General features: G+C 39.6%; 1 protein-coding gene across 5 annotated transcripts in view; it reads right to left on the bottom strand.

The window, feature by feature from the left end:
* Window positions 1–12539, bottom strand: part of NR1H4 (nuclear receptor subfamily 1 group H member 4) — a 53318-nt gene extending 40779 nt beyond the window's left edge. For 2 of the 5 annotated variants that reach the window (XM_068560392.1, XM_068560393.1), the window contains exon 1: window positions 12461–12539. In XM_068560392.1, coding sequence (XP_068416493.1) covers window positions 12461–12539 — 79 coding nt within the window. Of the gene's footprint in view, window positions 1–3209; window positions 3324–12460 lie in introns of those variants that run through there. The other 3 variants (XM_068560389.1, XM_068560391.1, XM_068560394.1) reach the window with 2 other exon arrangements.
* Window positions 12540–13257: the final 718 nt, after the last annotated feature.

The raw sequence follows: 13257 nt of genomic DNA, 5'->3' as shown, positions 1-13257 counted from the left end.
TAGTTAGTTAGTAAATATTAATACACATCAGTCTGTTTTGATGCTATAAGTTATAGGATACTTCTTTCACTTATAAATATATTGAACACTTACAATTTGCCTGACACTGTCCTAGGTTCCGAGGATACAACAGTGAACAAGACAGATAGAAAACAGATAGAAGAGGTCCCAGACTTTCTCTTGTTTGTGTGTTTGGGGTGGGGAGGGGTGGGGGTATGTCAAGGGCTGGGATAAAACCAAGTAAACAAATATAGAATTTTCTGACAGAGCATAAGATGTGGAGAGGGCAAAGGTAGGTTAACTTTAGAGTGTACTTTCAGAAAAGGTAAATTCATTTCTATTTTAATACAATTTATGAGTGATTTTTTAAAGAATCAGTTTATCAAGAAATAGGAGAATTTGGATTTGTTTATAACAGAAACTCTCCATGGGAGTTTAGGGAAGAGTTCTTAAATGCGAACACTTGAATGGACTCCAGGAGAGGCTGAGACCCCCTGTAAAGGGAAACAACATTTTTCTGGGTAGAGAGTCATTTGGCAGCATTTAATAGTTTCTCTAAAGGAGTACCATCAAAGGGAAATTTCTGAGATGCAAGCATTCTATACCTTTCAACATGGTAGCCGCTAACCATATGGAATATTGAACATTTGAAACACGGCTAGTAATAATGAGGAAATGAATTTTTCATTTTATGTAACTTTAAATACTTAAATTTAAAATTAAATAGCTGCATGTGGCTAACGACTGCCATATCCGACAGCACAGCTCTAAGGAGTTTGTGACCAGAACCACTGTGTACCTAAATGGGAGAATCAGGTTCATGTACAAAGGATGGCACTTCTTCATAAACCCACAGTTAGTTTCTGATGAGCCCGATAAAGGGTTCAGATTATATCCAGTTTTTCATCCCTGGCACAACGCTGATTCTAGTAAATGTTTCATGAATGTTTGTTGAAATGTTTCATGAATGGAAAAATTTCCTTCTCGACCTTCCTTTATTTCCCAATCCATGGTTTCTTAATAGATGATATGACTTGGTTTATGAAGTTGTGTGCCGTTCCTGGTGCCAGGCCTTTGTGATGTTGGTGCCTCTCCCCACCCGGTTTGTCAACCCATCACCTCCTCTGTGAGGCCTGTCCCAGTTTTCCTAGGTAGAATTAATCTCTCCTACCCTCTGTACACACTTCTACTGCAGCACTCAGAAGCATATACCATCATTTTTGTTGGTTTACAGGCTTATCTTTCATGCTATATCATTTGAGGTGGTAGGACATACTCGGTACAAGCGCTTCCGTGTAGACAAATCTGGATTCAGTTCACCTGCAACTTGCTAGATGTATGAACTTGGGAAAGACATTGAACTTCTTTAAGCTTCTGTTCCTTCCTCTATAAAGCCGGGATAATATAATACACTACTATGTATAAAATAGATAACTAATGAGAACCTACTGTACAGCGCAGGGAACTCTACTCAATGCTCTGTGGTGACCTAAATGGGAAGGAAATCCAAAAAAGAGGGGCTATATGCATACATATAGCTGATTCACTGCTGTACAGCAGAAACTAACACAACATTGTAAAGCAGCTATACTTCAATAAAATTTTTTTTTAAAAAGCTGGGGTAATATAGTAATTGAAACAAAATATAGTATCTACGTTAAAGGTTGCAATAAAGATAAACTAAGACAAAGAATGTAAACTGCATAGTGCCTAAGCATAAACATTCAATACATTTTTGTTGTTGTGGTTAGTCTGTGAACTCCTGGGAAATACATTAGATTACCATATGTTACATTCCCTTTTCTCCTTCATTCCTGGCACCTTACACAAAGCCTGACACAGTGTAAATCTTTAATAAATGTTTATTAAGTTGAAACGATGGAAAATTTACTTCCCCAGCCTTCCAACTAATTTCCACCTCTAAATACAGTGTCAGGGGCTTCCCTGGTGGCTCAGTGGTTAAGAATCCACCTGCCAATGCAAGGGACACGGGTTCGAACCCCGGTCCAGGAAGATCCCACATGCTGCGGAGCAAATAAGCCTGCACACCACAACTACAGAGCCGGCACTCTAGAGCCCGAGAGCCACAACTACTGAGGCTGCATGCCACAACTACTGAAGCCCGCTCGCCTAGAGCCCGTGCTGTGCAACAAGAGAAGCCATCGCGATGAGAAGCCCGCGCACCGTAAGGAAGAGTAGCCCCCGCTCGCCACAACTAGAGAAAGCCCGCATGCAACAACGAAGACCCAATGCAGCCAAAGTAAATAAAAAAACTTATTAAAAAAAAAATACAGTGTCAGTCATTTTTAAACATACATTTAAACAAAATAACGTGCTGCCAAGTCTACAACCAGAAATATGTTCAAAATTGTAATTATTATAAAAATGATTCGAGTTTCTCTTTTAGCTGGAAATTCAAAAGGTAAGATTCTATTCTGAAAAAAATGTTAAAACAGACAACATTATATTATACTGTTTATGTTTTAATTATAATCTATATTTTACTTCAGAGAAAACAAAGCGGGCTTAAAGGTATACTCTTTACTTATCTGATTTTCCATTGACTATTGGGAGAAATTTACTGTGAAACTAGTTCAGTAAATTAATGTTTTTTGATCTCTTTTTATTTTTCTCATCACAATGCATAGTTTGAAATAAATCTTATATCATTACCCCATACACACTTATACATATGTGTAAATAATTGAAACAAAATTTCTGTGAAATAACACTTACCCTTACCTCTTGACGGGCACTCTGACATTTCTATTGTATTCCTATTCTATTCTGTTCTAAATTTTTAATGCTGGTCACAAGTCACAATATAGATATCATGACCCACTGGGATCTGAGACTTGCCATTTTAAAAACACTGCATGAAATCATGTACTTTAAAATGTTTTTTCAAGTGTCCAAGGCATTAATGCTAGAACTGCCTAGTGTTTAACTTGGAAGAATGGTGCTAATTTTACACACTATCCAGTGAAGAACTATAGGGAAAACACACTTAGATTTAGTCTCAATGAGATACTCACCTGCCTGGAACCCTATAGTAATCTCACCACCCCAGCTTCTCACCCCAGTCTTCTGGTTCTGACTGAGCCATCTTTGACAGAGATCTGTTACTGGAATCTCAAGCAAAAGTGCCCCATGTTTCCTCAGTCCAGTGGCAGAAGCCCCACCGCCAGCATCTGCGAACCTCCGCCTACCTTTAGCAGGCTTCATGCTCATGATTTCCATGGCAAATCCCAAAGACGTGCAGCTGTGACAAGGACTAATTTGACCTGGATTTTCTAACTCCGGAAACTGCATTACCATTCTTAGCTTACTCACAGCAACTGAAAATGAGACTAGGTAAGGAGTGACAGAGGCCAGAGGTTGTGGGGTTTACTGATTAACTTCATTACCGAGCAGAATATTTGTAAATGTTTATGAGAAAAGTCCTCGATGCCAAATTGCCTAGTAAGCTGGAAACCAGTCTCTTAGATAAACATTTTTGGGGAGCACGTTCCAATTTAGGAATTTTTAGAGGACAGATTTTTGTTCAGTGGCTCTAAAAGTGGATTTGGGGGTCAAATGCCATGTTCTACGTCTTGACATTGGTTCCTCTCAAAAGGATACAGATTGGTATAATTTTGTAATGTCAGGAAACATTAAAGCATAATACTTAAGAACGTGAGGTAAACTAATCTGGGTTTATATCCAGTGTTATGGGTGGAAGTGTGTCCCCTCCTAATCCCATAAGACCGGTGTCTTTATACAAATGGGAAATTTGTATTTCAGAGACAGAAACTCATAGAGAAAAGACAATGTGAAGATACACAAGGAAAAAGTCATCTACAAGCCAGGAAGAGAGGCCAGGAACAGATCCTTCCCTCTCAGCCTTCAGAAAGAACCCACCCAGCTAACACCTTGATTTTGGACTTCTAGCCTCCAGAATGGTAAAACAATACATTTCTGTCATTTAAGCCACCCAGTCTGTGGTATTTTATTACAGCAACCTTAGCAAACTAATACATTTAGGCTTCCTTGGCACTCACTAGCTCTGTGGACCATGGACAAATTCCTGAACCATTTTCTTTTCTTTTTTTAACATCTTTATTGGAGTATAATTGCTTTACACTGTTGTGTTAGTTGCTGCTATATAACAAAGTGAATCAGCTATACGTATACATATATCCGCACAACCCCTTCCTCTTGTGTCTGCCTCCCACCCTCCCTATCCCACCCCTCTAGGTGGTCACAAAGCACAAGCTGATCTCCCTGTGCTATGCAGCTGCTTCCCGCAAGCTGTCTATTTTACATGTGGTAGTGTATATATGTCCGTGCCACTCTCTCACTTCATCTCAGTTTACACTTCCCCCTCCCCGTGTCCTCAAGTCCATTCTCTATGTCTGCGTCTTTATTCCTGTCCTGCTCTTAGCTGAACCATTTTCTGCCTCAATTTCCTCATCTGTAAAATGGGACTGATAATCATGCAACCTCATAGAGTTATTATGAGGATTAAATAAAATAATATTTATTAAATGCTTAGCAGAGTGTGTGGCTACCCACCATCATTATACCGATATTATAATTATTTAGCCTTGGACTCTTGTTGTAGGGCGGCTTGCTTCCTGAGCAGGAATAATTTCTGCAGCATAACTTGTGGATACCAAGCTTGTGACTGTTGGGTATTTTTTGGAAGGGAGGGCTTCAGAATAGGACTCAGTAGGTCCAGGGTTGAGCTTAGGGATAATGCAACCAGACACACTGTGTCACCTTAGGACAGTCTCTCAGCTTCTGTGGACCTCATTTGTCTACATCAACGGATGGTAAAACAGAGCTAATAATTCCTGCTCTACTTCCCTCATGGACCCGTTGTGAAGATAAAATAACATAATAAGTGTGAAAGCAGTTTTAAAAGGCAAATGTGATCTGTATAAACGTGATAATCACTGCTAAGCCATTTCCTCAGCCTTTACAGGTTTACAAGGTGGTTCTACATGCATTATCTCATCTGATCCTTACTTGCACCCTTTGAGGAAGGTATAATTTATGATGCCCACTATCTTTTACCCTATTTTACAGACATGGAAGGTCAACTCAGTGAAGTTAAATGATTTGTCTAAAGTCACCCAGCTATTAAGGGATGAAGCAAAGGCTTTAACCAAGGTCTTCTCGCTCAAAACCTTGTGGTGGAAAAACTAAAGCACGCTTGCCCTAATTGCCAAGAAAAAGGAAAGAATGATGGTTCCTAGGTGTATTTCAGCTTGGATTGCTCAACCAAGAATCACCATTTGCAAAGCTGTTCTCAATCCTGTTTACTTCTGACCTCATTCTCCCCCCCCCCCACAACCCAAGAGCTATACTTGCCTTGAGGGACTCTAAGCTGGAAGAGCTACCCAAAGGCTAAGAACCAGGACAAACTATCTCTGAATTTTATATTTCAAGAATTCTCTACTGAGTTTTTCACTGGTCAAACAGATGAGCCTGTCTGTTGCCCTCAGAAACTTCAATACTGAAAAAGAAATGAGCAGGATAATTTAGCTGACCCAGGAAACCCTTGTTGCTGAGTGAAATTCACACAGGATGTTCTCATAATAAGACTGATTGAATCCCTTTGCTTCTTTTGCAGTGAGGACCAACTGCTTCGTGCTATTTTTTTCCCCCAAGGTACATTTTTTCCCCTACAGGTCTGTGCTGTTTGAAACAGTAGCCACTAACCATATATGGCTACTTAAATTTAAGTTAATTTAAGTTATGTAAAATTAGAATCAGTTCCTCAGTTACACTAGTCCCATTTTAAGTGATCAGTAGCCACGTGTGGTTAGTGGTTACTGCATTAGACAAAGTAAATCTACAACATTTTTATCATCACAGAAAGTTCTAGTGGACAGCACTGTTGTAGACGGTACTTGGGGCAATGTGAATAAAATGCCAGTCACGGCAAGGAGGGGCATTAGATATGATGCTATAAAAAATAGGGAAGTCCCAGAGCAAGTGCTGGCAATGCTTTTCTGAGAACTATCCCTGAGAATAGACTTGGCTAACAGACTTTGAGTGAAATAATCTCGCTGGAAAGACCTTCTCCACTGAGAAGGTGAACAGGAGTGTTCTCTTAACCTGAATCCGTAATCATCCAATTCCGATTCCTTGTCCTGACTATACTTTGGTTGTCTACTTACTATCTATGGAAATTCAGCAGATTCTTCGACATCTTTAAATCTCCATTTTCTCAGCAGTAAAAGGGGAATAGTAATGGCATCTACCTTATAGGAGTGTTATGAGAATTAATATTAATGGCAAATACTTACAGAGTACTTACAATGTGCCAGGCATTCTTCTGAGAATTCTATTAAATAAGACAAGTAACTTGCACAAAGTTAAAGAATTTGCCTAAGACCACATACCAGTAAATGGCAGAGATGGGATTGAATGAGAGTCCACTAACAAATGTAAAATGTGCTTAGCATGATGCCTGACATATAGAAAACACTCAAGAAATGGTAGCTGTTATGATCACAATTTTTTTTATCACTGTAAATGTATAAATTTGCAGTCTGTTTTCATAGTCAACCTTTCTCAGTTTGGTTATTCTGAGAGCCCCTGAGACCTGTTTCTTAGCCTGCAAGGTTGAGAGCCAGGCTCTGGATGGCAATGGATTTGCCCACTAGCTGGCCAACATGCACCTCATTGCATGCATTTTCCAAACTATGCATGCCCTATCTAAAAGAAGCAGTAATTTATGTTGTAATAAGGAAAGGCTCTTCTGATATTTCTTTTCCTTCTCCCATTTCTTAACCTCACTAACAAGAGCACCAGATCTGAGAATCCTGGGAGAGCAAAAACCAAAGCCACAGGGAATTAGTAAAATATCTTAGAGACTGCTTCAATCTGTGGAAGAGATATAGATGAGAAATGGTAGTGACAAAATATTTAAATTATGCTAAAGCAACGTTCCATATTGTCTGAGACAGTGGTATCTTTCCATCTTCTGGAAACTTTTGGCTTTGATTGACCCATCAAGTCAGAACTACATTCACTTGTGTTAAACTCAGTGAGATGGAAGAAGACTTGAAATCAAATGTCAGAAATATTACACAACACTGCATCTCAAGACCTTTAATTGTATTTTAAAACATCCAGCTGATTCTGTAACATCTGAAAGATTCTTTTAATTTAAGCAAAAGACATAGGCAAGAACAAGATTCAAATAAAAATAAAGCTACCCAGAGAAAATCTGCATCAACAGCTGAGAAAAGCATAACGTTATGAGAAGTAGCTAAAGGAAATGAAGTGTGAGTGAATAGGATTATATAGAATCTGCCCTCCTGCCCCTTGCTAGGCCTCATTCCGAATGGGGCTTTGGAAAGACTACTAGAAACAATAATAAAATTTTTTTTATTTTTTCCCTTGTAATGTTACAGCTTTTATTAGTAGGGGCTGTAGTAATCTGTTTCTTACAAGGAAAATGGCTGTGATCTGAGAAGCATGGTTTTTAAATTTTCTTTTCCTTTATTTATTTATTTTTTTAAGCATTTCACAAATATGTTCTTAGTGATGAATTCTTTAACGTCTGTGCACTGTTTCCAGAGTTCTCTGGAAGAGGATGCTTGTGACAGAGGGTACACAGGCTCCTTTTCTTCATGGTGCTCTGTGCCCTACCGTTCCTCTCTTGGATTCCATAGCTGTTGTTAGCAATGGTGTAATGCCAAGGTGAGATAGAACATGTGTTTTTTTCTTAGAGCACCCAGAAATTTAGTTCCATATTGTTGGTTTTTGTTGGCTCCTTGAAAATTCTTAGCACTCAACAATGATAAGATTAACAGAACTCCCTCCCTTTAATAAGTAGAGTGGTGTTTATCATTCTAACAATTTAAATAATAACAACTACATTTCAAACCCTGGAGTAGCAATACTGCTTTATGATGCCTTGAGATTTACAGAACACTTTCCACACAGCCATTCAATCCTCCAACAAACTGTGAAGTGAATGTCATTATTATTCCCATTTTACAGGGGAGAAAACTGAAGTTCAGAGAGTCTCAGTTGCCTCTGAGACTTTATTTCTTTCAATTTCATTGCTTATTTCCACTCACATTCATTGAACGTTTCCCAGTATCACCAAGCTAAAGGAACTGGACCCATTGTACTGGAAACATTTGGTACGGGAACATAAGATTGTACCTCTTCTTGCTTATTCTGTGCTATTATTAGAATGCTTTTCTATTTACTGAGTCTTTAAAATTCTGTGATTTTTTTTTCTTTAGTTCTTAAACCACAATTTGCTAAAAGGATACATAGATTTTAATTAACATGTCACATTCTACCTATTCACTATGTTAAACCATGGGAAGCTGTGGACTTTGTCATTATTACCTTTTATTATGCACTAATTGCATAAGACCCTGCCTTCTTCATTCATCAGAGAAGCCTTTATTAACCCACTAAATTAATCTTTGACCAAGTTTCCTGGCTTTCAGGATCTCCCAAAGGAAAGCAGACTTGTCTCTCTTAGGTCACCACCTCCTTCCATCCTGCGTTCTGCATGTGGACTGAGTTACCAATGAGCTAGATTCCCATCTGGATTTGTTAGGGATGTGTGGCAGCAGAATAAGTTAGAGGACCTCACAAGGTGACTCCAGCCCCATCTCTGTAATTCTATTCTAAGTTTCTTTCCTTCTTTTCTATAAGGGCCAGCCTAAGGAAACAGAGCTATAGAGCAAATCTCCACCTTTTCCCCTCACCTACCACGCCCCACACCATCTTAGCTTTCCTTTAAACACTCCAATTGACTTTGGGGGGAAATCACATTAATACTGTGTGGCAGCCCCTCTGGTGAGGATGCACATCCTTGGACCCACCTCTCATTTCAGCTGCAGCTGTAGCAGATAATCAAGCGCGAGCTCAGACTCACTTCACACTGGCACTCTGCTGCACGTCTCTTTGCTTTCTTCCCAGAGCTTCTCCAGTGCCACAGGAGACCACTTGGCTTGATTCCATTGGGAGCAGCAGAAGCACAGCCCAGAAGTGCAGGGAAGTTAATGCCCCCAAGGGCGACCCTCAACCAATGGGAGCCAGAGGTCGGTTAATAACTGCCCCCATGCCCGGTGCCTCAGTGGACAATTCTCTCTGCTTCTCCCAGTGGAAGCAAGCTCCCCTTGCCCACAGCAGCGATCTTCATAATTCATCTCGTCTTGGTTTTCCCTCCTTCCCTGTCTCATCAACCCAGTCCTTTGTTCCTGCTCCCTGGGATGGATGACCTCTCACATAAACTGCCTGCACACAAGTCGTTGCCTCAGACTCTGCTTTTCAGGGTAACCATTTATATGGGTGGAGATGCGTCCCCTTCTTGAGCAAAGCCTTTAGAGGGTGAGGGGTCCACAGCCTTCTCTAGAAGCAGCTGAAAGGTCTCACTCAAGAGGTCATTAGTGTCTCCACTGCCCATTAGTGAGTGCCCATCAGTATTTGTTGAGTAATCTTTATGTCACCTTCTCAATGTCTTAAATTAAATCCCAGTGTCTTGGGATTTAATTATGGCCTTTAGAGTAACCCGCAGGAAGGGGGATCATGCCCAGGACCACCTTGAAAGTCATGTCATGTCAGGTGAGTACCACTGAGTCCAAGTCACAACTTCCTGACACGACAACTGTAGCAATTTGTGGACTCAAATGCTAATTCTAGGTTGTCCTAGAATTCCCAGCCTAATAATCTCCTTTTACCAGCGCTGATTAATGGAAATGTGGGGTCCAGAGCCAGTTCTCTAGACTCTTTTGACTTGCCTAAATAAAAATGAGAAGACAAGGCCCTTCCAAGTCATTCTAGACTCTGGGCCTTTGCATTTGCTATTTCTTCCACCTAGAATGTTCCCTTTGGCTCTGTCTTTCTCAGCTCAGTTGTCAACTCCCCAGAGGCCTCCCCTGACCACACCAGTTAGAGCAGGCTCATTCTTCCAGTCACCATGACATCACCCTGTTTTGTTGTTTCCATAGCGCTTACCACTACCTGATATTATTTCATTTACTCATTCCTTTGCCTGTTTCTTTTCCTGTCTTCTTCCCTGCTTTATTCCAACCTCCAGCATATGGTCAGTGTTCAATGTTTGGTTGGAAGAAATTATAGCCATCCATATGCAATCCAGTAAACTTCACTTGCCCTTGTTCTAACAACATGATGGCTGTTTTTGATTACAGTTAGACCACTGGAAAAGAGTACAGCTCTCTGGCTAATGGAGCCCATGAGTTAACACTTCTGAATCTCGGGCACATCTCAAGATCTAGGAGTGGTGAGTTAGGCACTGTGGGCTACTCATCCATGAGCCACAGTCCTTTCCCTGGCGCTCTGTACCCTAAGCTCAGGGTGGGAGGTCCATAGAATCCATCAGTGTCATCAGGACATAAAAGAAGATGGGCAGGAGGAATAAAGGGGTCAAAATGCTCTTTGTCCTCCCCTTTGGTGGACCTTTAGCGCAGGTATGTTTTCCCCTGTGGGAAAGAGGCGTGGGGAAAAAAATGCTTAGACCTGGCTCTAGAACTTAATGGGGAAGAGGAAAAGGAGTCCCAATGGTCACATGGCTCTGATTAGTTTCCCAAGAGAGGTGGACCAGATGAAGATTTGAGGAAACGGCTCCAGCTGGGAATAACAGCTATGCATTGCAGCTTATGCATCTTGTGCTATATATTCTAAGAAACCTTAAAAGAAGTGTTAGGAAACTGTAAAAGAATGTGGTCCAGCAAAGGAGGGATGAGGGAAGAGCACCATTGGAAGAAAGCATGAACCACGGTGCTTCCTTAGCAATCATTTTCAGATGCTTCTAACTTGACAGCTCCTTCACAACTTTTTCTCTATCTACTTACAAGTTTTTCACCTCATGACAACTGAGGTCAACTTTCAACCTGATGGCTTGCTTAAAGTGGGCTAGAAAGATCTTACCCTTTCCTCTTGATGTATATACAAATTAGAGCTGAACGGATTTGTTTCATAATGATGACACCAGAGTTTAGATTTGGAGATCTTAACATGCAGTCGTAAAATTTCAGAGCAGGAAATGGAGTTTATATGTGAAAAAAATCATCTCAAGTGTAATTTTCTTTAGTCTGTGATATGCACCTACAGTCTTAATCATCCTATGAGTTCTGATGGGTAGATCACAAATTATAAAGATGTCCATACATTGATTTTTTTAAAGACCCATAGAAGGGTAGGCCAGAAGCAAATGGTCAAGTGTCCAGACATGGAGGTAGGTGTCCCACTGCCCTTGACTGTACCCACAGGATGAAGAGAAGCCAACTGGAAGAAATAGATGTAGCAAGTATGTCTGAGAACTAGCATTGCATAAATAATAACTGCTGCCTTTGATCTCTCTGAGAGTTACTGATAAACGTCTCTTTTTCCCCTAAACCTCTTTCCTCCTTCCCTCTATTATTTATTATTTCATTCTTATTTATCAAGTACATACTAGGATTAATAAAATACAGTCACTGTCCTTAGATACTCTTATACTGAATGGTGGCTGGTAGACATGTAAATAGATAATAAAATAATGACCCCTCCTTGGAAATGACCTGATAAACCATTGCACACTAAAGCTAATGACTGGTAGGTAATCGTATAAGCTATTGATTAATGTCTCCCAGGGATTTCTGCAACCAAATAGGGGATCGTGCCTTAACACATTGAATTTTGTGAATTTCAAGTGTTTGCATTTTCACTATCATCATCAATCATGGTTGATATATTAATATAGAGTGAAAAACTGGGAGCATCCAAGCCTCCCAGCAGAGTTATAATGCAGAAGGGAATTATTTTAAGAGTGGCAGAAAGCTGCCCTGCCCCACCCAAAATATTGCCCCTGCCGGCATTTTGCTGATGTTCTCAATTCAGACTCTTTATAATGAGATGTTATTTTATAAATGCATAAAGTGGAGCAATAGATCATTTTATGGTACCATCTAGTTACAGATCTACTGAAAACAACTTAGTACAATTTGTCCTCAATCCAGCTTAAATGACTAATCCTGACACTGTGCCATATTTCCTGCAGCACCAGAAGAATGGTGGAAAGGAAACCTATCGCAGAGCTATAACCTAAGTAACCTCAGATTTTAATAGGTATAATATTAAACCATAAGAATCATGATTTCATAACTTAGTACAGGCTATAATAATATTAGAATTAGCCCTAGAACGGGAATGCGTTTCTACTCCCAGCTCTGTTAATTATCTAGCCTCATGGCCTTGGACAAGTCACAAAGCTCCCTGAGTCTTGCAGTCCTCATCTATAAAAACGAAGACCATTAGGTTCAATGAATCCAAGGTCCGATTTACCTCTAACCTTGCATAGTAGCTAACATCCATTGAGTACTTAGAAGGAACAAAAAAAATTTCTGGACTCTCTGTTGGACTTGGGCTTTTTTTCTTATGTATGTCCAAATTGCAGTTTGTTTTTACTAATATTCAAATGAACTTGACAACTTACCAAATAAATTGTCAGAAAGAGAAAATTCATCTGTGGCAGGTAAGTGGGAGTGTTCAATGAGATTCATTTTTGATGCCATCCAAACTTTTCTGTTTGAGAATGTATCTTTGTTATGGTGGTCTTCAAAAAAATCCCCTGAAAGGTAAATAAATACATAGAGTGTTTGGGGAGGGTAGGGAGGTGATTATGAAAGAGAGGGAGAGAGAGAGAGCAAGCTAATCTTAAAAAGCACATATGGCTCCCTTTGTAGACATTTTATCATAGCTTTTCTGTACATACCTTTCCTCAACATTTACCATTTTTACACCTCATATGGACTTATAAATATCTAAGATATATGCTTTCAGAATAGATACTCTCTAATTTATCTGGGAAAACACCATATGTTTTCATTTGTTTCAGCACTTGGGGGATTTGGGCAAGATATGATGATGTTTTGTTATATCCTTATTTCTTTTACATGTAGAAAAAACAGAAACAGATATAAAAGCCTTGATTAAAATGGGATGAATTGATGATTTATTATCTTAAATTTTATTCTAAAGTTGAACAGGTCTTTGCAAAGACACAAAAGTGGTTCAAGACAACTTCCTTCCTTCCTTCTTTCTTAAGTCGAGTAGGCATCATATTAGCAGATAAAAAATTCAGAAAGTGTTCACCCAAGATCATCTTTATTTTCACCTTTTAGAGAAAATTTCAGGGGCTTGAATTTTCACTCATGGTCTACCTTGATCATATATTTATCTAGGGTAAAAGAAGTTATGGTAAAAACAAAACAAAACAAAACAGTGGTAAAT

Source organism: Eschrichtius robustus, chromosome 13 (genome assembly GCF_028021215.1).
Source record: "Eschrichtius robustus isolate mEscRob2 chromosome 13, mEscRob2.pri, whole genome shotgun sequence".
Lineage (NCBI taxonomy): Eukaryota > Metazoa > Chordata > Mammalia > Artiodactyla > Eschrichtiidae > Eschrichtius > Eschrichtius robustus.
This window is presented reverse-complemented; position numbering and strand designations above follow the sequence as displayed.